The 25,367-nt window shown below is 43.6% G+C and overlaps 1 protein-coding gene across 1 annotated transcript; it reads left to right on the top strand.

Annotated features, from left to right (window-relative positions):
* Nucleotides 1-8,737: 8,737 nt before the first annotated feature.
* Nucleotides 8,738-24,061, top strand: PAQR5 (progestin and adipoQ receptor family member 5). The gene is made up of 7 exons (XM_067471380.1): nucleotides 8,738-8,799; nucleotides 15,078-15,205; nucleotides 16,338-16,543; nucleotides 16,667-16,793; nucleotides 19,038-19,134; nucleotides 19,270-19,396; nucleotides 21,407-24,061. The coding sequence occupies exons 1-7, from the start codon at nucleotides 8,749-8,751 to the stop codon at nucleotides 21,664-21,666; spliced, it is 996 nt and encodes a 331-aa protein (XP_067327481.1). The 5' UTR covers nucleotides 8,738-8,748; the 3' UTR covers nucleotides 21,667-24,061.
* The last annotated feature ends 1,306 nt before the right edge of the window (nucleotides 24,062-25,367 follow it).

Raw genomic sequence — 25,367 nt, 5'->3', positions numbered from 1 at the left:
TCAAGGTGCATCTACACTGTTGGACGAATACAGCTCGACACCGACTCAATGCAATGAGTTGCGGTCTTACAAGTGTTTTGACCATCTCTGCCAAAGATTTCCATCGCATTGAGTTGCCAGGTCAAGCCATTCAGTCGTACTTCAGTGTAGATGCCTTCCAAGAAGAATTACAATAGGAGTCGTGGGTGTTGTAGTTTGGCAAGGACTTCAATCTTCACTGCCAAAGAAGTGCTGGCTACTCGCCATGGACAATAAAAAAAATTGTTCTAAACTGTGTTCAAAAGTAGGGGGCGCTGGTGATTCTACTCTAAAGTCACTTCCGAATTTTTCCAAAAAAAAAAAAATTCAAAACTTTTCAAAACTTCCGAATCAATTAATGCATGCACAGCTGGGAGGCAACCACTTTAAGCTGTGCCTCCTAGCAGGCTTACTTGCATCAAAAAGGCTTTCTCATATTTCCGAATCGACTTCCGAACCATTGAAATTATTGGCCCGGGTTGCTTCGGAACTATAGGGGACTTCCGACTCGCCATTGCGTGTCAGAACACAGTTTGGAAGTGTGAAGCATCCAACTTTAGTTCTGATATCCGCAACTTCCGAACGAAATTGTCTATGCCTACTGGTTACACTTCCTATGATTCCATGGCCTTGGAGACTAGGACTCAATGGTGCCATGGTTTCAAATGACAGGAAAGGAGATTCCACTTGAACATTAGGAAGAACTTCTTAGAGCTGTTCAACAGTGGAACTCTCTGCCTCGGAGTCCATCTATTATTATTATTATTATTATTATTATTATTATTATTATTATTTGAAACACAGCAAGATGAGTCCACAGCAGACACTCTGCTGGCTGTTGTATTGGATCACAATATTATTATTATTATTATTATTATTATTATTATTATTTGAAACACAGCAAGATGAGTCCACAGCAGACACTCTGCTGGCTGTTGTATTGGATCACAATATTATTATTATTATTATTATTATTATTATTATTATTATTTGAAACACAACAAGATGAGTCCACAGCAGACACTCTGCTGGCTGTTGTATTGGATCACATTATTATTATTATTATTATTATTATTATTATTATTATTATTATTAGAAACACAACAAGATGAGTCCACAGCAGACACTCTGCTGGCTGTTGTATTGGATCACATTATTATTATTATTATTATTATTATTATTATTATTATTGTATTGTGGAAGGCTTTCATGGCCGGAATCACTGGATTGTTGTAGGCTTTTTTGGGCTATATGGCCATGTTCTAGAGGCATTTCTCCTGACGTTTCGCCTGCATCTATGGCAAGCATCCTCACTACCTCTGAAGATGCTTGCCATAGATGCAGGCGAAACGTCAGGAGAAATGCCTCTAGAACATGGTCATATAGTCCAAAAAAACCCTACAACAACCCTATTATTATTATTATTATTATTATTATTATTATTATTATTATTATTATTTAAATACAAGTTTCTGGAGTAGATCAACTTATTTCATAGTAAGGACCGGATAATTAAACAAGAAATCACACTTTCAAGCCAGAGACAGAACATTATTCAAATGTTATATAGTCATAGGAAGTGCTGCAAAACTTAAGTGCCCTGCGGAACAAGGCGCCTCTGTGCGTGGACTGGAAAGGCTGGTTTTGCGCCTGGTTCAGAACGGCTGCCTCGGCCTCACCCAAAAACCAGGGGAAAGGGCCAAGGAGGCCGTTTTTTGCCTTGGCTTCTGCAAATAAAATTGCCTCTCCCTCCGGCCGGAAGGGAATAAAATGTATTTGCAGCAACAGTTGCAAAAGTGATGATTTAAGAGGGCCAAGCATGCCGTGTTGCAAGGACGTCCCAAGGCACGGTGTCTCAGAAACACTCGCTGCAATGCTGCAGGGCAAGCAGAAGAGAGGAAGACTATTCCTTTAGGTCCTTCTCATGGTCAGGAAGGAATAGGTTGGCCAATGCTAGCCTGCCCTCCGTCTTTCTGCCTCCATTTGGTCCACTTACATCACACATTGCATATTCATGGACTGTCCTTGGAGAGGGTTTAAAATGTAGGACTTGTGCTTGGGGTTTTCTTAGAGTCATAGAGTTGGAACATGCCCTCCAAAGGCCATCCAAGCCAACCCCCTTTCCCATCCAGGAAAAGCGCATTCAAAGCATCCCAGACAGATAACAATCCAGCCCCTGCTTAATAACAACAACAACAACAACAATATTAATACATTGTCGAAGGCTTTCATGGCTGGAATCACTAGGTTCTTGTGGGTTTTTTCGGGCTATAGAGCCATGTTCTAGAGGCATTTCTCCTGACATTTCGCCTGCATCTATGGCAAGCATCCTCAGAGGTAGACCTCTACCTCTGAGGATGCTTGCCATAGATGCAGGCGAAACGTCAGGAGAAATGCCTCTAGAACATGGCTCTATAGCCCGAAAAAACCCACAAGAACCTAATATTAATACAATTATCCTGACCTCACGATCATGTTAAAAAACAAAGTATGGATCGTCGATGTTGCAAACCCAGGTGACAGCAGGATTGAAGAGAAACAACTGGAAAAGCTGACACGATACAAGGATTTAACGACTGAACTGCCAAGACTCTGGCACGAGCCAGCCAAGGTGGTTCCAGTGGTGATCGGCACACTGGGTGCAGTGCCTAAAGACCTTGGCCTGCACTTAAACACAATCGGGGCTGACAAGATTACCATCTGCTAGCTGCAGAAGGCCACCTTACTGGGATCTGCACACATTATTCACCAATTCATCACACAGTCCTAGACACTGGGGAAGTGTCAGACATGTGATCCAATACAACAGCCAGCAGAGTGATCTTGTCTGCTGTGGACTCATATTGTTGTGTTTCAAATAATAATAAAGAGGCCCCCAAAGGCCATCAAAGCATACCAAACAGGAAAATAGAATAATGCCCCATATTCAACAATGTGTGATACAACTATTGGGCCAACCAACAATGCCCAAACAACCAACAATTCCCAAAACACACTGCAAGCTTTCAAATCTGCACAGGCTTCTTCATCCGGTGAAATTGTTAAAAATCTTCCAAGCTGGTAGACGGAGAACCCAAAGGGATGAAGATGTTCATGCTGAATTGTTGTTGTTATTTAATACACAGCAAGATTAGTACACAGCAAACAAGATCACTATAATGGTTGTTGTATTGGACACTTCCCAAGTGTTTAGGACTGTGTGATGTATCAGTGAATAATGTGAGCAGATCCAAGTAGTGTGGCCTTTTGCAGCTGACAGGTAGTGAGTTTGTCAGCATCGATTGTTTTTAAGTGCAGGCCAAGGTCTTTAGGCACTGTACCCAGTGTGCCGATCACCACTGGGATCACCTTTACTGGCTTGTGCCAGAGTCTTTGTTGTTGTTGTTGTTGTTCCCCTCTCTCCAATCAGCATAGAGTCCAAAACATAATGTGACGTACAGACGTTGCAAATCGCAATGAATCCTTGGTCTTTATCGGATCGCCGCCCAGCCTGGTATCGTGCTCAGTTTTTACGGGTGAACGATCTCTTTCAGCGTCCTGCCGGTGGAGTCATTAAAAAGGTTACTCATTAACGTGCCCAAGCGCTGGCCCAGAAATAGCTGGGTTCTCCTGGGAGCAGGTGCCACTCCACGTTTTGCATTTTGCAAAGGACACTTTGTGAGCAGAAAGAGGGCCAAAAGTGGCCTGGGCCCGGTGCATTCCTCCTGCCTTAGACAATGCAGGAACAAGACAATCTCAGGGCTGCTGCAGGGAGAAAGCAGCACCTTCTTTTGTAGGTGTGGCCCTGTGGTTATGTTTTGGAAAAACTTCATGTACATGCAGGCAGGCATCCTGTGCGCCTCTGGAGATTAAAAAATAGGAGTAAAAGGCGTTGGAAGCCTCGGAAGCGCAAAATCCAGCAGGTTCTTGCAGATGCATTCGAGATCCGTCCATAACAGAACGTTTTCTTGCAATTGGGAAGGTAGGTGGCTAAAACAGGCACCAAGGATTCTGAACAGAAACTGAGAACCTGGGACTCTAGAACCAGAGAGTATTTAACTTGTGAGTCTAGAACAGGGATCCTCAAACTTTTTAAACAGAGGGCTAGGTCACAGTCCCTCAAACTGTTGGAGGGCCGGATTATAATTTGGAAAAAAATGAATGAATTCGTATGCACACTGCACATATCTTATTTGTAGTGCAAAAAACACTTTAAAACAATACAATAATTAAAATAAACAATTTTAAAAAATATAAACTTATTAGTATTTCAATGGGAAGTGTGGGCCTGCTTTTAGTTGATGAGATAATAATGTTGTTGTTGTTGTTGTTGTTGTGTGCTTTCAAGTCATTTCAGACTCAGGTTGACCCTGAGTGAGGGCCGGGTAAATGACCTTGGAGGGCCGTATCCGGCCCCCAGGCCATAGTTTGAGGACCCCTGGTCTAGAACATGGGAGTCTAGAACCCTGGAGTCTAAATCTTGATAGTATTGGACTTGGGAGCTGCTTCCTTGGAGCTTTTCCTCAGCAGTGAAATTGCAAAGAGATCTCAGTCTTCCCATCTGTCGAATGAGCATATCCAAGCTGGCGTTGCTTTCTGTAGGTAGGAAAACTGGACCAAAATCAGGATACATGCTTTATTGGCTTGTTGGGGGGGATTATGGGAATTGTAACTCAGCAACAAGGACCTGAGAGTCCTGTTTCAATACGTGAAAGGATGCCATATTGAGTTGGGGGCAAGTTTGTTCTCTGTTGTTCTAGATCAGAGCTTTCCCAACTGTGTGTCGGGACACACTAGTGTTCAAGGATGGGTACTGGTATAACTGGGTTGTTGTGTTCTTTCCATGGCCATGTTCCAGAAGCATTCTCTCCTGATGTTTTGCCTGCATCTATGGCAGGCAGAGGATGCCTATCATAGCATTTCAAAAGCACTTCAAAGCAGTTTTTCCTTTTCATTCATTTTTTTGGCACTTCTCACACCAAGAAGGGGCCGCGGTGGCTTTCCTTGCAGCAACTGAAACGAAAGGGCAGCAAGAAGTCATCTGACTCTTGTGCAAAATGGGAAAATCCAGAGGTTTCCATCCTGTTTGGCCGATTCGGCCTTAAACACATCCAGCCCAACGCTCTTTCTCTCTGCGCATGATGCGCACATTGCAGAATCAGCTCTCTTTGGCTTTGTTTCGCAAAAGCCACATCCCCTTTTGTTTTTCTGTGTTCAGAGTGCAATGCCATTCCAGATTCGGAGTTGTGTTCTATGTTGCTTTTTGGAGGGGACTACAACTCTCAGCATCCCCGGACAACAAGATCTTTTACATTGTGACTCTTGGGACAAATGTGGCATTGTATTTTGCACGTTGCATGGCTGCAGGTGCACCTTGGACAGGTAAGGAGAACTCATTACAACTGCATTTGCATCCGTGCCTTAATGAGGAAGAGAATAAATCCACCTGTTGAGGAAATGGAAGGGTTTCTGTTATATAGGTGTGCAACCTATTCTGATTATGTGTTGTCAAAGGCTTTCATGGCTGGAATTACTGAGTTGCTATGCTTTTTCTGGGCTGTCTGGCCATGTTTCAGCAGCATTCTCTCCTGACATTTCACCCACATCTACGAAACATCCTCAGAGGTTGTGAGATCTGTGGAAAACTGAGGTTTATATATCTGTGAAATAATGTCCAGGGTGGGAGAAAACTCTTGTCTGCTTGAGGCAAGTGTGAATGTTGCAATTGGTCACCTAGGAGCTATGGTGGCACAATGAGTTAAACCCTTCTGCTGGCTGAACTGCTGGATCTGAAGGTTGGCAGTTTGAATCTGCAAAATGGGGTGAGCTTCCATCTGTCAGCCCCAGCTTCCCATGCTGAGACATGAGAAAAGCCTCCCACAGGATGGTAACACATCTGGGCATCCCCTGGGCAACATCTCTGCATACAGCCTATTCTCTCACACCAGAAGGGACTTGCAGTTTCTCAAATTGCTACTGACACTATTAAAAACTTTAATGGCCTTGCAGGTTCAAAGCCTGTCTGCTTCCTGTCTGGGGGAATCCATGGTTGGGAGGTATGAGCTGACCCTGATTGTTTCCTGTCAGGAATTCTCCTGGTTTTTGTTTTGTTTTGTTTTGGTTTTGGTTTTTGGTTTTTTTTACCTGATGAACCAACCTGGACACAGCATATTATCAGAGAACACAGAAATGCTGGACCACTCTCACAACCACCATGTCAGAAGACACAGAGAAGCCACTGAAATCCACAAGAAGCATGTGGACCATTTCTACAGAAAAGAGGAAACCATGAAAATGAACAAAATTTGGCTACCAGTATTTTAAAACTCTAAAATCAGGATTGTAAATAATGAGCAACACTCAAAAAACAGGGGAATTCCAGATAGGAAACATTCAGGGCCAGGTAATCACCTCCCAACAAAGGATTCCCCCAGACAGGGAGCAGCCAAGCTTTGAAGCTGCAAAGCTATTCAATGCTAAAAAAGGTAACCAGTGACAACATTCACACTTGCCTCAAACAGACAAGAGTTCCTTCTTCCACCCTCGACATCATTCCACAGATATATAAACCCCACTTGCTGGGTAGGAGCCCCCAGTGGCGCAGTGGGTTAAATCCTTGTTCTAGTAGGACTGAAGACAGGTTGGAGGTTCGAATCCAGGGAGAGTGCGGCTGAGCTCCCTCTTGAATATCAAGAGAAAGTGGGTGCTAGAAACAACATCATACATAAGCTGACTGGCACAACCTAGGGATCACAACCAGACACAGTGAAGACATCTGCCCTTGTGCTTGGCTACTCTGCTGCTGAGTACGCATGCCTAGTATGGAACACATCTCATCACGCTAAAACAGTAGCTATTGGTCTTAATGAGACATGCCCCATTATCACAAGATGTCTACGCCCTACACCACTGGAGAAATTAAACTGTCTAGCCGGTATTGCACCACTTGACATCCGTCAGGAAGTAGCAGCCAATAATGAAAGGACATGTCTGGCCCATCCACTGTTCAGATATCAGCCAGCACACCAATGCCTTAAATCAAGAAATAGTTTTCTAAGATCTACAGAGATACTCACAGGAACACCTCAGCAAGCAAGAGTCCAAAAGTGGCAGGCTCAAACCTGGAACCTCAATCAGTGGCTGATACTGAATGAAAGACTCCCTCCTGGGCACACAGAAGACTGGGCGACTTGGAAGGCGCTGAACAGGCTGCGCTCTGGCACCATGAGATGCAGAGCCAACCTTAAGAAATGGGGCCACAAAGTGAAGTTCACGATATGCGAGTGTGGAGAAGCGCAAACCACTGACCACCTATTACAATACAATGAGCCCTGCCACATGCACAAAGGAGGACCTTCTTACAGCAACTCCAAGTGGCCAGCTTCTGGTCAAAGGACATTTAATCCAATGCCAAGTTTTTGTTTAAACTTTGTGTTTTGTAAATACATTACAGTGTATTTAAAAACACTTCTGATACGATAGATAGATAGATAGATAGATAAATAAATAGCAAGTTGCTGTGTTTTTGCACATTTTCTCCTCTTCCATTTGGAGTGATAACGTTTGTTCTCAAAACCTGCCCAAAGGTGAGTCCACCAACTTTGCATGTTTGGATACGGATGTATTTGATAAGAGGGTTGAATGAAAAGTAATGCCTCCACCTTCGTAATTCCTCAACATATATTTTTTTTGTCGTGTCAGGAGCAACTTGAGAAACTGCAAGTCACTTCTGGTGTGAGAGAACTGGCCGTCTGCAAGGACATTGCCCAGGGGACGCCAGATGATTTTGATGTTTTATCATCCTTGTAGGAGGCTTCTCTCATGTCCCTGCATGAGGAGCTGGAGCTGATAGAGGGAGCTCATCCGCGCTCTCCCCGGATTCGAACCTGCGACCTGTCGGTCTTCAGTCCTGCCGGCACAGGGGTTTAACCCACTGTGCCACCGGGGGCTCCTTCCTCAACAGATGGCAGTACTGGTATGCGGCAGGTACTAGCATCGTTGGAAGAAATGTATCCAGTTGTCTGGTGATTATGTGATTATGTCAAAAAGTGAATAATGGTAGTTAAAGAGCACATTCTAAGGATTATTTCTGCGTTTGATTTATTACAAATATTCCCATCTAAACCCAAGTAACGAAGGTGGAGGCATTACTTTTCATTCAACCCTCGTAATAGGCAATGTTGACATCACAATATCTCAGGGTGGATTCCACTGGAGCGGAAAAAAAAAACAATTGCAATAAGACAACGCGTGTCAACAGTTGAGAAGTTTGAAATGACGGTTGGTGGTGACCCTGTCCTCAGGGGCCCTGGCGATCCCTCCCAGTTTGGCCCCACCTGCAAAATGGATAAGCATCGCCGTGCAGAGGCAAACCCAAACCCGCACGGCCCTCCTTGTTTGCTCAAAGGGTTGCCTTCAAGTTGAGGATTGTCTGGATTGTTTTCATTCCTATAGCAACCTCACTGACACTTGGTGTGTGTTTCTCTCTCTCTCTCTCTCTCTCTCTCATTAAAATAAAAATTAAACCACCTCTGGGCCTCTGCAGCCAAATTGGAAGCAAGTCGCATCAAGAGGTGAAAGAGAGCAAGCCTGAACTGAGTCCCAAGCAGAAGGAAGGAAGGAAGGAAGGAAGGAAGGAAGGAAGGAAGGAAGGAAGGAAGGAAGGAAGGAAGGAAGGAAGGAAGCTCCTCTCCTTGGTGGCCAAGTTCCTTGCAAGACGTTGGCTTCCAACCATTTGCAACCATTTGCACCATGCTGACTTTGAAGCTGCCCCGACTGCTCAGCATCCATCAAGTCCCCAAAGTAAGTAGTAACTTGCAAGAGTAAGTAACTTGCCATTGAAAGGCCAGCTTGTGTGCTGGGGATCCTTTATTTCTGACTCGAATTGATGCAGTTCGATACCGCTAGGTAAAGGTATCATCCAGTCGTGTCCCACTCTGGGGGTTGGTGCCCATCTCCATTTCTAAGCCATTTCTAAGCCAAAGAGCCGGTGTTGTCCATAGACACCTCCAAGGTCATGTGGCCAGCATGACTTCATGGAGCGCTGTTACCTTCCTGCCTGAGCGGTACCTATTGATCTACTCACATTTGCATGTTTTCGAACTGCTAGGTTGGCAGGAGGTGGGGCTAGCAGCAGTGGCTCATCCCACTCCCCAGATTCAAACGTGCGACCTTTTGGTCAGCAAGTTCAGCAGCTTTAACCCACTGAGCTACCAGGGGCTCCTTTTGATACCGCTATAACTGCCAAAAGGCAATGAGATCCTCAGAGTTGTGCTTTCACAAGGTATTTCGTTCTTGGTTCCCCACCAAACTATAATTCCCTGGATTTTATTGCATTGAGATATCACAGTTAAAGTGGTGTCGAACTGAAATAATTCTGTTGCATAGATGCAGTTGTTTTTAGGGTGTTGGTTGCAAAGTAAGACTGTGAACCTATTGCGAACCCCAGCATTCCTTTAGCCATGCTGTCTGGGGCTGCTGGGAGATAGAGTTAAAGAATCGGTCCCATGTTTTTTTACCTGAATCAAAGATCATCCTTTCCTAAATCGGAGAGGTGAAATCTTCTTAGTTCTTGGGACTAGTTCTTGGGAGCTGCATCTCCATAACTCTGCTACCCGATAGGTTATGATCTTAACAGGTCATAATTTGGCCGGGGTGGTCCATGCCTTGGTCACCTCTAGATTGGATTACTGTAATGCGCTCTACGTGGGGCTGCCCTTGAAAATGGCTCGGAAATTCCAACTGGTCCAATGGGCGGCGGCCAGGATGTTAACTGGTGCTCCTTACAGAGAGAGGTCAACCCTCCTGTTTAAGGAGCTCTATTGGCTGTCGTTTACCTTCCGATCCCAATTCAAGGTACAGGTGCTTACCTACAAAGCCCTAAACGGTTTGGAACCTGCCTACCTGCGTGACCGCATCTCCGCTTATAAACCCACGTGCTCCCTTCGTTCATCCGGAGAGGCCCTGCTCGCGATCCCACCTGCGTCGCAGGCGCATTTGGTGGGGACGAGGGACAGGGCCTTCTCTGTGATTGCCCCCGACTTTGGAACACCCTCCCCAAAGACATTAGACTAGCACCCACGTTGGCAGTCTTTAGGAAGAGCTTGAAGACTTGGCTATTCCGATGTGCCTTTCCGGAATAGGAAAACCCCAGCACTTTGTCCCAGAAGCACTTTACTAGAGTTTAAGACTCTCTGCATATTGCACTTGCCCAGAAATCCAATCATACCACCGGTCACACCCAGCACTTTTTAATCTGGCCCGGCCCTGGTTTTTACTGCGTAATGGTGTAATGTTTTGTTATTGCTTTATGTTTTTAATTTGCTTTGAATTGTATTGTTGTTGTTATGCTGTTGTTGTGTTGAGGCCTTGGACTTTGAAAGCCGCATCGAGTCCTTCGGGAGATGCTAGCGGGGTACAAATAAAGTTTAATAATAATAATAATAATAATAATAATAATAATCCATAGTCCCCAATAGGTTGTGACCCTAACAGGTCATCATCCTTATTCCAATAATTCTTGGGAGCTTCATTCCCATTCTGAGCAGGGTCGGAGGCAAAAAGAACACAAACCCCAAAACCACAAATTCTGGAGATCCATGTTTGAATCCCCACTCCGCCATTGGGTGGCCTTGGGCAAGTCACACTCTCTCAGCCTCAGAGGAAGGCGAGGGCAAGAGCCTTCTGGACAAATCTCACCAAGGAAACTTCGGGTAGGTTTCCCTTTCGGATCGCCCTAGGTTGGGAATAGCTTGAAGGCACACAAGAAGAAGGAGTAGGAGGAGAAAGAGAAGGAAGAGGAGAAGAAAGAGAAAGAGGAGGAGGAGAAAGAGAGGAAAGAAAAAGAAGAGGAGAAGGAGGAGAAAGAGATGAAGAAGAGGAGAAGGAGGTGAAGGAGAAGGAGGAAGAAGAGGAGGAAGAGGAAGTAAAGGAGAAGAAGAGGAGAAAGAGGATGATGATGAAGAGGAAGAGCTCCATGAACTCATTTGATGCTTGTCCTCTCCCTGGTAGGGTTTCTGTCTCTTTGCCACGCTCATCCACCACCAGCAAAAGGAAGGTGTGGGCCACACCCTGCTGGGCTGGATTCTTTCCATTTTACTAGCTGTTTGCATCCCGCCTCGCAGGGCGGTAGCTTGCTCTTCCCAGGGATTTAGCCCTTTGGCCTCATAATTCTCTCCTCTCTTAGGCATGCAGAATAAATTTAGATTGACTCCAGTTGAACTGCCACAGCTCAAGGCTATGGGATCCCGGGAGTTATAGTTTGGAGAGGCACTGCCACTCCTCTTAGGCAGAAAACGCTTTGCAGAACAACAACCACCCAGGATCCTGTCACCTTGAGCCATGGCAATTCAAGTACTATCAAACTGCATTAATTCTACCATATAATATATTATAAAGTAATATAATATATTGTATATACATGTCTATACAAATAAACATGTAATGTTAGTTTGTGGGATTCACATAACTCAAAAACCACTGGACGAATTGACACCAAATTTGGACACAAAACACCTACTAACCCAACAAGTGACCATCACTCAAAAAATTGATTTTTGTCATTTGGGAGTTGTAGTTGCTGGGATTTATAGTTAACCTACAACCAAAGAGCATTCTGAACTCCACCAGTGATGGAATGTATTTATTTATTTACTATATTTATATACTGCCCCTCTCAGCCCAGAGGCGACTCGGAGCGGTTCACAAATTGGCAACAATTAGATGCCTCAACAATTATAACAAATAAAAACAATCAAGAAGTTCTGAATTGAACCAAACATGGCACACAAAACTCCAATGACCAACAGAAAACACTAGAAGGGTTTGGTGGGCATTGACCTTGAGTTTGGGAGTTGTAGTTCACCTACATCCAGAGAGCACTGTCAACTCAAAACAATGATAGATCTGGACCAAACTTGGCACGAATATTCCATATGCCCAAATATGCACACAAATGGAGTTTGGGGGAAATAGACCTTGACATTTGGAATTTGTAGTTACTGGGATTTATAGTTCACCTACAATCAAAGATCATTCTGAACCCCACAAACGACAAAATTGGGGCAAACTTCCCACACAGTATCCCCATGACCAACAGAAAATACTTAAAGGTACCCAGCCCAACTCCCTTTACCAGAGCAAGAAAACGTAATCAAGCCCTCCTGACAAAGAGCCATCTTGCTGTAGATATAGACAGATAGATATGATTCACACACACACAGAGAGAGATAGTATCATAGATCTAAAAGGGACCCCTAAAGAAGGACAGTGATATGTTGCATGTTCCAGAATAGGCAAACCAGACAATCTCTACATCAACACTGACAAAGAAACAGCAAGAAATACTGCTTACCCACAAGCAGAAAGAAATTACATATATTACAATCCAACTCTTTCACATCACTTTATTTTCCAGATCACCACTGGGCCACAGCAACTCGTGGCAGGGGATGGCTAGTAATATAATATTATTCTAATCCAAATGAAAGTGTTGTCATTTCTAGCAATTTGCTGTTAACTTGCACTATCGCATTAAATAGAATATCTGGGTTTCCGCTGGTTTCATCTGGTACTATGACTGCCTTATATTTCTCCTCCACATGAAAAACATTCTGTTAATTTGTTATTGAAGGGATATTCTAGATTCTTGGAAGGGAATGAATTACAATTTTACAGAAAAAAATTTTATAATGTAATACAATATAATACTAATAATAATATGATATTGTAATTATATATTTTATATTACATATGATATTACTAATCATATTACAATATAATGGCATAGTACTAAATACTAATACATAATACTGATATTGTACTATGCTAATAATACAATATATTGTATGTATATATATCTTGTAAGCCCCTCTGAGTCCCCTTATAATGTAATACAATATAATACTACGAATAATATATTATAATTATATATCTTATATTACATGTGATATTACTAATAATATTATTATAATATAATGATATAGTACTATATACTAATATATAATACTGATATTGTACTATGCTAATAATATAATATATTGTATGTATATATATCTTGTAAGCCGCTCTGAGTCCCCTTATAATGTAATACAATATAATACTAATAAGAATATGATATTATAATTATATATTTTATATTACATGTGATATTACTAATAATATTACAATATAATGATATAGTTCTATATACTAATATATAATACTGATATTGTACTATGCTAATAGTATAATATTGTATGTATATATATCTTGTAAGCTGCTCTGAGTCCCCTTCGGGGTAAGAAGGGTGGCATATAAATGTTGTAAATAAATAAAATATTAATGCACCCTGTATCTCACCAAATTACAACTCCCAGGATCCAGTTGCCTTGAGCCATGGCAGTTCAAGTGCTTTCAAACTCTACAGTGCAGATGCAACCATTGTTACTTCGAGAATAAAGCCTGGAGTGCCACCGAACTATGGCTCAAGAAATGTGCAAATACGTAAGGAAAAGAGGAGAAATAATGTGATTCTAGCCGCTGGCCCTTGTGCCAACCAGCCTCTGGTGTTGAAATACACTTTTCAGAAAGGCACCCTCCTCTTTGCTCCTGGCTTCTTCTTGCTTATCTCTAACTTTGTGCAGATTTGTTGGGTTTCCTCAGTGCTCACTGCTCCTGCTTCCTGTGGCAGTGGAGACATCTTGTGGACATGAAAAGTCACCAAAACAAACCCTCTTTGTAGATGTGGGCTCCATGGCACGCGATGCCACCAAAATTGCGATAGCATCACTATCTTTGGCCTGCCGCTTTTCCGGTTCTCCCACTTCGTCTTCATTCAATGCAAATTGAGGTGCATTTGCACTGCCAAAATAATGCAGTGTGACACCACTTGAACTGCCAAGGCTAGAAATCTATGTAATGATGGAAGATGTAGTCTGACCAGGGCTTCGGCCTTTTCTGTCCAAGAATGCTGGTGCGTCACCAAAGTATAACTTTCATGTTTCCATAGCACTGAGTTGGGGCAGTTCAAGTGGTGCCAAACTGCATTCATGCAACAGTGTAGATGCACCCTCAGGCTGACAGTGCTGAGAAAGCAAGCCACTCTAAACACCTTTGCAGAAGCATACAAGAAGCTCAGACTGTCATTTAACACTGAGAAAACCAAACTCCTCTTCCAGAAGTCACCAGCCAATCCCTCTCCAATGCCAGAAATACAGCTTAATGGTGTAACATTAGAAAATGTTGACCATTTCTGTTATCTTGGCAGCCACCTCTCCACCAAAGTCAACATTGACACTGAAATACAACACCGCCTGAGCTCTGCGAGTGCAGCATTTTTCTGAATGAAGCAGAGAGTGTTTGAGGACCGGGACATCTGTAGGGATACCAAGGTGCTTGTTTATAAAGCTATTGTCCTCCCAACCCTGCTATATGCTTGTGAAATGTGGACTGTCTACAGACGTCACATGCAACTTCTAGAACGATTGCATCGGTGTAGCCTCCGAAAAATCCTGCATATCTCTTGGGAAGACAAGCGGACAAATGTCAGAGTACTGGAAGAAGCAAAGACCACCAGCATTGAAGCGATGGTCCTCCGTCATCAACTCCACTAGACTGGCAACGTTGTCTGGATGCCCGACCACCGTCTCCCAAAGCAGCTCTACTCCGAACTCAAAAAAGGAAAACAGAATGTTGGTGGGCAGGAAAAGAGATTTAAAGATGGGCTCAAAGTGAACCTTAAAAACTCTGGCAAAGACACTGAGAACTGGGAAGCCCTGGCTCTTGAGCGCTCCAGCTGGAGGTCAGCTGTGACCAGCAGTGCTGTAGAATTTGAAGAGGCATTAATGGAGAGTGAAAGAGAGAAATTTGCCAAGAGGAAGCCGTGTCAAGCCAACCCCGACCGGGACCGCCTTCTACCTAATGCCCTCACTGCGGGAGAACATTCGGATCAAGAATAGGGCTCCACAGTCACCTACGGACCCACCGCCAGTACACTGATTTTAGAAGACTATCCTACTCGGACAACAAGGGATCACCTAAGAAAGTAGTAGCTGAGAAAGCAATCCAAACTCATTTTGGTGTTATTGGTCCCCCTTTTGCAGGTTTTCCGAGAGAAGGGCATCCTTTTCGGGTACCGTCACCCAAAGAGTTCGGCCACGGATTGCCTCTTCAGCGTCTTCCAAATGACAAACGAAACTATGAATATCTGGACTCACTTCTTGCCTTCCTGGTATGTCTGCGCTGTGTTTGGGATGCCTTTAAAGTTTTTGGAAAATGAAAATCCCCAAAAACTTTTGGAGATTTTATGATCTTTGGAAAGGCATGACCTTGTTAGAAGTCATAACCTTTTGAGAAATGGTGCCATAACCTCTTCGTAAGAGCATGACCTGTTAGATCAGCGTTTCTGAACCTGGGGGTCGGGACCCTGGGGAGGGGTTAAAGGGGGTTTTAGAGGGGTCACCAAAGATCATCTGAAAACATATATTTCTGATGGTCTTAGGAATCCCTTTGGCAGAGAAGGCTGAAGAAACGTAATGTAAATATCTGATATGCAGGATGCATTTTTATTCCCTGGACCAAATTTGGCACAAATACCCGATACGCCCAAATTTCAATACTGGTGGGGCTGTGGGCGAAGGGTTGGTTTTGTCATTTGGGAGTTGTTGTTGTGTTGCTGGGATTTATAGCTCACCTACAACCAAAGAGCATTCTAAAATCCACCAGAGATGGAACTGGATCAAAGTTAGCACACAGAACTCCCATGACCAACAGAAAATACTGGAAGGGTTTGGTGGGCATTGACCTTGAGTTCTGGAGTTGTAGTTCACCTGTATCCAAAGACCACTGTGGACTCAAACAATGATGGATCTGGACCAAATTTGGCACTCATACTTAATATGTCCAAATGTGAACATTGGTGGAGTTTGGGGAAAATAGGCCTTGACATTTGGGAGTTGTAGTTCCTGGGATTTATAGTTCACTTACAATCAAAGAGCATTCTGAACTCCACCAATGACATAATTGGGCCAAGCTTCCCACACAGAACCCCCATGACCAACAGAAAATGCTGTGTTTTCTGATGGTTTTGCCGACCTCTCTGACACCTCCTTGCGACCCCCCCGGGGTCTTGACCCCCAGGTTGAGAAACGCTGGTCTAATTGCTTCTGGCCGGTATTCTGTTCATACAGTGAAGTCTCTAAGCATATAGTTCCTACTGAAGTCTGAAACACACAGTTTCTGCTGGCTTTTGAAAGCAAACTGTTTTTAAAATGGAGTCTGAGTCCTGAACAAGCCCAGTTCTGATCACATGGTCTGCAGCCCCGCCCACAACATTGATCCTTCTCTTCTTTCCTGCCTTGCAGGTACTTCCTATGGAAACTGCTAGACTTCATCATGTCCCGGGACGTCTGGAGTGACCGCTACACCTGGCCCTTCCTGGCTTACATGGCCACTTGCTGTGCCTACCCCTTGGCCTCCAGCGTGGCCCACACCTTCAGCACTATGTCCCTCCGCGCCAGGCACATCTGCTACTTCTGCGACTATGGTGCCCTGGCTCTCTACAGCCTCGGTAAGGTCAAATGGTTGCAGCAGCGTCAAAGTGCATGAACTGTGCAGTCTGGATGTGCGGGGAGAAAGGGAGAGTGATCTGGCTTTAGTCATTTGCATGGGATTTGTTTGTTGTTTTGTTTAGGCTCTGCCGTGGCTTATTCTGCCTACGTATTCCCCGATGAATGGATCGGCAGCACGTTCCACAGATACTACCTCTCCATTGCAGTGCTCAACACCGTTTTCAGCACATGCCTCTCCTGCTACTCCAGGTAAAGGTTGGCACTCTCTTCCAGGTCCAGGTGCAGTCATATATCTATTTGTATAAAAGTCAATGTTTGTTTGTCTTTGTGCTTGTATTATGAAGCCTGTGGCTAGGTGAAGTGGCCCTCTATGGTGCCACCGGATTGCCCGCTGCAAGGTGAAGTTGCCCTCTGTGGTGCCACTGGATTGCCCATTGTAAGGTGAAGTGGCCCTCAGTGGTGCTGCTTGATTGGATGTTGCTAGGTGAAGAGGCCCTCTGTGGCACCACTGGATTGGCTGTTGCTAGGTGAACTGGCCCTTTGTGGCACCACTGGATTGGCTGTTATTCGGTGAACTGGCCTTCTGTGGTAACACTGGATTGACTATTGCTAGGTGAAGTAGCTCTCTGTGACATAACTGGATTTGCCCGTTACTAGGTGAAGTGGCCCGCTATGGCACCACTGGATAACCCATTGCAAGGTGAAGCGGCCCTCTGTGGTGCTGCTGGATTGGCTGTTGCTAGGCAAAGTGGCCCTCCATGGTAACGCTGGATTTGCCCACTGCTAGGTGAAGTGGCCCGCTATGGTGCCACTGGATTGCTCGTTGCAAGGTGAAGTAACCCATTGTGGTGCCGTTGGATTGGCTGTTGCTAGGTGACTGGCCCTCTGTGATGTTACTGGGAAAGAAAGAAAACAGGAAGTATGGCAGGACGGGAGGAAGGAAGGAAAGAAAGAAAGAGAAAGAGAAAAAAGAAAGAAAGAAAGAAAGAAAGAAAGAAAGAAAGAAAGAAAAGGAGAAGGAAGAAAAGCGTAGGGAGGGAGGAGAAGAGAAATAAAAAGGAAGGAAGGAAGGAAGGAAGGAAGGAAGGAAGGAAGGAAGGAAGGAAGGAAGGAAGACAAAGGCGAGTGGAAAAGGGAAAAAAGTCGGCAGTCCCAACAACAACTGGACAACACCAGATAAGATTTGGGAGAAAAGGGTATCTCCATCTAGAGCTGATGGAGCCAGGGGCGCATGGTGGTGATGGGGAATGGAGAAGGTAGCCTTTCCCATTGTTATTATTATTATTATTATTATTATTATTATTATTTACAGCATTTCTATCCAGCCCTTCTCAATCCCCCCCCCCCGGGGGGGGGGGGAGACTCAGAGCGGCTAACATAGGCGACAATTCGATGCCACAATATCAATAGACAGCAATATAAAACCATGAATATATAAAAAATTAAAAACAGTAACATTAGTTAAATAATCACATCACATAGCTGTTTCCTATTATCATAACAGTCGTATGGACCAGTTCGAAGTCCCTGGTGCTGCTGTGCTCACTCGCCGAAACCCTGGTTCCAAAACCTCGATTTTAGTTTTTTCTTAAAAGAAAGGAGGGAGGACGCTGATCTAATCTGTCTGGGGAGGGAATTCCACAAGCGGGGGGTCACCACCAAGAAGGCCCTGTCCCTCATCCCCGCCAGACGCATTGTGGTGATACCAGTGCCATAATTAAGTTTTTACCCACACTTTCAGGTGCTCAAGTTGGTTCAGTGCCTCGGATAGCCCCTTTAAAGTTCCAACTAAAATCCTGCTGTGGAACTTTCCTCCCAACTCAACCTGTTCTTGAACCAAGGCAATTTTACATCTCCAAGAAGGGGAGTCTTATCTTTTGTGCCCCTATTCATCGTGACATAGGTGTGAACAAACAATGGCCACTGGACAGCACGTTTTATAATTCTTTTTAATTCCAGATTTCCTGAAGCAGAGCTTCACTTTGTAAGGTGCCTGATGATGATCCTGATGATGATGTAATGCAGGGGTCCTCAAACTTTTTAAACAGAGGGCCAGATCACAGTCCCTCAAACTGTTGGAGGGCCAGATTATAATTTGGAAGAAAAACATGAATGAATTCCTATGCACGCTGCAAGTATCTTATTTGTAATGCAAAAAACACTTTTGTAATGCAAAAAACAAATTTAACAAATATAAACTTACTAGTATTTCAATGGGAAGTGTAGGCCTGCTTTTGGCTGATGAGATAGGTTTGTTGTTGTTGTTGTTGTTGTTGTTGTTGTTGTTGTGCGCTTTCAAGTCATTTCAGTCTTAGGTTCCCTGAGCGAGGGCTGGGTAAATGACCTTGGAGGGCCGTATCCGGCCCCTGGGCCTTACTTTGGGGACCCCTGACGTAATGGATCATGTTTCATCCTTCATGGGTTTCTGCAAGTGACAAATACTTTTAGCCTTTGACAATATATTTAGTGTTTTCTTCTTCTTTTCAATCCCAGGTTGGCGGAAGCGGAGCGGCCAAAATTGGGCAAAGGGATGCGCATATTAGCCTTTGCGTATCCGTACTTGTATGACAGCATACCTCTCTTCTACCGGGTAAGAGAGATACGCTCCCATCATAGGGTGCCATTTCCATTTCCAAGTTATAGAAGTTCAATACCATTTTAACACCAGATAAGATTCTCTCTACAACCCATAAATAACTCTCTCATTCTTTCTGCATCCTTCCAGCTGTACTGGTGTCAAGGCGGTGTGATTCGCACCCATTGCTGGCACACAATCCTGGCCTGGCTCACCTGCTTCCTTTTCGCAACGCACCTACCGGAGCGCCTTGCTCCGGGGCTCTTCGACTATATTGGTGAGAACATGCCAAAAGGCAATGCAAGTGCTATATCTCTGGTTTCCATGTGTTGTTTTAGGTTGTTTTTAATCCGGTGCGATCCTTTCTCTGAATTGCTTCGGGCAAGAAGTGTTTTGGATTTTGGAATATTCATGTATGGAGAGTGAGCCAAATGGCACAAAGGGGTTTTCTGTGTTAGGGCTTCAGTATTTCATAACCCATTCTTTTTTGTTTATGTTTTCATTTACAATATTATGGCATCCCTCACAGTATATAATTTTACATTATGGCTCAAAAATACAATCTCCTAAATGGTATTGAATACTGCACCATTCATTTCCTTGAATGGGGTGCTCTATTTTGATGATGTTTTCAATGGTTTTTATGTGTGTTAAGGGAGCCCCTGGTGGACAGCAGCTGCGCTGCTGAACTTGCTGACCAAAAGGTTGGTGGGTGTGGTGTGAGCTCCTGTTGGTAGCCCCAGCTTCTGCCAACCTAGCAGTTCGAAAACATGCAAATGTGAGTAGATAGGTAACAGCGCTCCATGCAGTCATGCCAACCAGATGACCTTGGAGGTGTCTATGAACAATGCTGGCTCTTTGGCTTAGAAATGGAGATGAGCACCAAACCCCAGAGTTGGACACGACTGGACTTAATGTCAGGGGAAAACCTTTACCTTTACCTTTAAGTGACTTTAACAGACTTGTATGTTTGAATCTATTCCAACAATTGTATATTGTGGATTTTAAATTGAATTGTTTTAATGTCACAAAGTTGGTCGTGGTCACTTTGAGATAGATATAGATGATACAATCATCTAATAATATAATATAATGTAATATAATATATTGTATATACATATAATATTTATATTATAATGTAATGCAATATAATACTATACTAATAATATGATATTATAATTATATATTTATATTACATGTAATATTACTAATAATATTATAATATAATGGTATAGTACAATATAGTAATATTTAATACTGATATTGTACTATGTTAATAATATAATATATTGCATGTATATATATCTTGTAAGCTGCTCTGAGTCCCCTTCAGGGTAAGACGGGTGGCATATAAATGTTGTAAATAAATAAATAAATTTACACAAATCTAATGCTCACCTTTTGGGCTAAATTCCCTTGTCAAAATTGGGGTGTGCATTAGATTCACGTCCTACAATCATCTTAGTGCCAAGCTAAAGCCAAAGGGGAAGCTTCTTCAGGAGCTTCACCTGTTTGACGGATGTCACCTCTGATTTAATTGCCATGGCTCAATGCTATGCAACGCTGGGATTTGTAGTTTGTTGATACATCGGCACTCTTTGGCAGAGCAGGCTCAAGACCTTGTCAAACAACATCTCTCAAGACTCCATAGCATTGAACCAAGGCAGTTAAAGTGGATTCACTCTGCAGCATAGATACACCCCAAGGCTTTCCCTTCAATTAATGGAAGATTTAAAGAAGGCATTCTAAACATACATCAATTGCAATGCACACCTTTTTTGTCTCAATTACGAAGAGTGCACTGTTTGCTGCTGTGCATTACATTCGTTGCAAATACTTTTTTGGTTTCAGGGTTTTGAAAATTGAGGTGCACATTAGATTTGATGGCGAATGAGATTAAATACGGTATATATACATATGGGCAGCCCCTGGTGGCGCAGTGGGTTAAACCACTGAGCTGCTTAACTTGCTGACCAAAAGGTCGTAGAGCAGGGTGAGCTCCTGCTGTTAGCCCCAGTTTCTGCCAACCTAGGAGGTTGAAAACATGCAAATATGAGTAGATCAATAGGTACCGCTCCGGCGAGAAAGTAATGGCGCTCCATGCAATCATGCCGGCCACATGACCTTGGAGGTGTCTATGGGCAACGATGGCTCTTAGGCTTAGAAATGGAGGTGAGCACCAGAGTCCCAGAGTTGGGCACGACTGGAGTTAATGTCAGGGGAAAACCTTTATCTTAGACATATATTTATACCGATATCTCTCTCAATATATAAAATCTCTTTCCAGGACACAGCCACCAGCTCTTCCACATCTGTGGAGTCGTGGGCACCCACTTCCAAATGGAGGCCCTTTCCACAGACATGATGGAGAGGCGCAAGCAGCTCCTGGCTTCACTGCCGGACCCTTCCTTCTTCCCTCGGGCTGTCGCTTCAATGGCGGTCTGTGCTATGGCCGGCCTTCTCATCATCGCTGCTTTCTCCGCCTCCCTGTATTCCACGCCAACACTCTCTGGGAGGAGAAACAAAAGCAAGAGCCGGAGGGACTGAAGCTGATTTCGGACAGAAAATGGGACTTTACTACCATTGCCGAATGGTCATCTGTCGGGAGGGCTTGAGTTGTATCCTGCTGGCAGAATGGGGTTGGACTGGATGGCCTCTGGGGGTCTCCTTTTGGTCTTTAAGAGAACATGAACAATACCAAGAGCAGCTATTTATTCCTGCTTTGAAGAATTTGGGGAATGGCTAAAAGGGACTTTTTTCAGTACGAATTTGGGCTCAGCCTTTCTCTTTGGCATTGTTTGAGCTTGAAGCTAGACTTGAAAGGATGGACTTGGGTTTGACCACTGGAGTGCCTTCTTTGCAATGGCAAGGGCTGCAAATACACAGTCCAAGCACTGAATTTCGTCACTGTAAAGGTTGAGTCTCCGTTATCCAAATCCTTGGGGCCAGAAGTATTTTGGATTATACTATGTAACACTATGATTTTTGTTCCTGGGTTATCAATGTCCTTTCCAAATTGGTTCTATCATCAAAACATGGGGAAAGTTTGTTAAATTGCACCAACTTTGTCATTGTGGGAGGGACATTTCCAATGAATATCTCTTATCTCATCATCGAGTCCCAACACATTCAACATAGATTTGGGCACAAAAAGGAAGATTATGGAATATAACGTCAACTTTCAAAGTAAGGGCCACACAATTCAACAGGAAATAACACTTCCAAACCAGGAACAGATTTCTCTTCCAATTTTCGTTACATGATGTTATTTGCATATACATAATGAGATATTTTGGTGATTGGATTCAGGTTAACACACAAAATTATTTTGATGTTTCAAATATACCTTTTGGATGAAGCCTGATGGTAACTTTATACACATTCTATTTAATAATTTCATGTCATTGAACCATCAAAGAACAAAGGTGAGCTAAAGCGGGATAGAAATAAATATAATATTTTTATTGTTTAATACACAACAAGATTAGTATGCAGCTAACAAGATCACTATGCTGGTTTTTGTATTGGATCACATGTCAGACACTTCCCAAGTGTCTAGGACTGTGTGATGTATCAGTAAATAATGTGTGCAGGTCCAAGTAGAGTAGGCTTTTGCTTCCAACAGATGGTAATTTTGTCATCGATAAGTGCAGGCCAAGGGCTTTAGCTACTGCACCCAGTGTGCCGATCACTACTGGGACCCCCTTGACTGGCTTGTGCAAGAGTCTTTGCAGCTCGATCTTTAAATCCTCATATTGTGTAAGCTTTTCTGGTTGCTTCTCGTCAATCGTGCAGTCACCTGGGATTGCAACATCGACGATCCATACTTACGATTGTGAGGCCGACGATACATACGATCGTGAGAACAGGAGTATTGTGCTCCAAAACTCTGTCAGACTGAATTCGGAAGTCCCAAAGTAGTTTGACGTGTTCATTTTGTGTAATTTTTTCAGACTTGTGATCCCACCAGTTCTTTGTCGCAAGCAGATGGTAGTTGATGTTGTTATTGTTATTGTTATTTGAAACACCACAAGATGAGTCCGCAGCAGACACTCTGCTGGCTGTTGTATTGGATCACACATCAGACACTTCCGAAGTGTCTAGGACTGTGTGATGTATCGGCGAATAATACGTGCAGATCCCAGTAAGGTGGCCTTTTGCAGTTGGCAGATGGTAATTTTGTCAGCGCCGATTGTGTTTAAGTGCAGGCCAAGGTCTTGAGGCACTGCACCCAGTGTACCGATCACCACTGGGACCACCTTTACTGGTTTGTGCCACAGTCTTTGCAGTTCGATCTTTAAATCAGCTTTTCCAGTTGTTTGTCTTCAATCCTGCTGTCACCTGGGATTGCAACATTGACAACATTGACATATAAAAGCCAGCATAGTGATCTTGTTTGCTGTGTGCTAATCTTGTTGTGTATCAAATAATAATAAAACCAATAAACATAGTAATATGAAATAATCAGGGCCAGCTAACACCTTCCAACAAAGGATGCCTGCAGGCAGGAAGCAGACAGGCTTTGAAGCTGCAAGGCCATTCAGTGCTCATCAAGGTGGCCAATTGCAACATTCATACCTGCCTCAAGCAGATAAGAGTTCTTTCTCCCATTCTGGACGTTATACCACATATATATATAAACCCCACTTGCCTGGTTTCCAACAGACCTCACAACCTCCGAGGATGCCTGCCATAGATGTGGGTGAAACATCAGGAGAGAATGCTTCTGGAACATGGCCAGACAGCCCAGAAATCTCACAGCGACCCCATATTCCCAACAGTTGAATGTACATCCTTTATATCCTTTGGATATTGAAATAAGATGAGGATCAAGTGGGAAAAGTCAGAAAAGGAGACTGTGCTTTAAGCTGTCCAATAATAATAATAATAATAATAATAATAATACACAGTCCTAGACACTTGGGAAGTGTTCAACGTGTGATCCAATACAACAACCAGCAGAGTGATCCTCTCTGCTGTGGACTCATCTTGTGTTCATAATAATAATAATAATAATAATAATAATAATAATAATAATAAGGTACAGATTATTCTTACTTCAAAAATGAGCCAAGTGTCTTTGAAATTGTTTTTTTCTCTCTATATATATTTACTATTTTTTATAAATAATCTCTGCCGAGGCGTATTGCATAAGCACTTTTGAGGGAATGAACAAATAAAAAGGTATATTGTGGAATATTTGCATTGATTATTATTATGTTTATATGTCACTTTTCTCTCATAAAAGAGATTGATTATAAATAGCAATTTGAAGCTGCTTATTTTCACCCTATTTCAGCGTGCGATGCTGGCCCTTTTATGGATCAGAAAAGGGTATTTATTTGTCGTGTCAGATCAACCAGTCAGTTATATTACATTTCTAACAGAACAAGGCAAACAAACAGACAAAATACAACATTTATATGTGAGTTTGGTAGTTTGTTAAATGTCCTTTGACCAGTATCTGGCCACTTGGAGTGCTTCAGGGCTCAGGTTCCATTGCAGCAGGTGGTCAGTGGTTTGCTCCTCTCAACATTCGCATATCGAGGATTCTACTTTGTAGCCCCATTTCTGAAGGTTGGCTCTGCATCTTGTGGTGCCAGAGCGCAGTCTGTTCAGCGCCTTCCAAGTTGCCCAGTCCTCTGTGTGCCCAGGGGGGAGTCTTTCATTTGGTATCAGCCATTGGTTGAGGTTCTGGGTTTGAGCCTGCCACTTTTGGACTCTCGCTTGCTGAGGTGTTCCAGCGAGTGTCTCTGTAGATCTTAGAAAACTATTTCTAGATTTAAGTCGTTGACGTGCTGGCTGATACCCAAACAGAGGGTGAGCTGGAAATGTTTCTGCCTTGGTCCTTTCACTATTGGCTGCTACTTCCCGGCGGATGTCAGGTGGTGCAATACCGGCTAGGTAGTGTAATTTCTCCAGTGGTGTAGGGCGCAGACACCCCGTGATAATGCGGCATGTCTCATTAAGAGCCACATCCACTGTTTTAGTGTGGTGAGATGTGTTCCACACTGGGCATGCATACTCAGCAGCAGAGTAGCACAGCGCAAGGGCGGATGTCTTCACTGTGTCTGGTAGTGATTCCCAGGTTGTGCCAGTCAGCTTTCGTATGATATTGTTTCTAGCACCCACTTTTTGCTTGATGGTCAGGCAGTGCTTCTTGTAGGTAAGAGCACGGTCCAGAGAGGCTCCCAGGTATTTGGGTGCGCTGCAATGCTCCAGTGGGATTCCTTCCCAGGTGATCCTCA

The sequence above is a fragment of the Anolis sagrei genome, chromosome 9 (genome assembly GCF_037176765.1).
Source record: "Anolis sagrei isolate rAnoSag1 chromosome 9, rAnoSag1.mat, whole genome shotgun sequence".
Taxonomy (NCBI): domain Eukaryota; kingdom Metazoa; phylum Chordata; class Lepidosauria; order Squamata; family Dactyloidae; genus Anolis; species Anolis sagrei.
The sequence above is the reverse complement of the archived record's forward strand: the minus strand, read 5'-3'. Positions and strand labels throughout refer to the sequence as shown.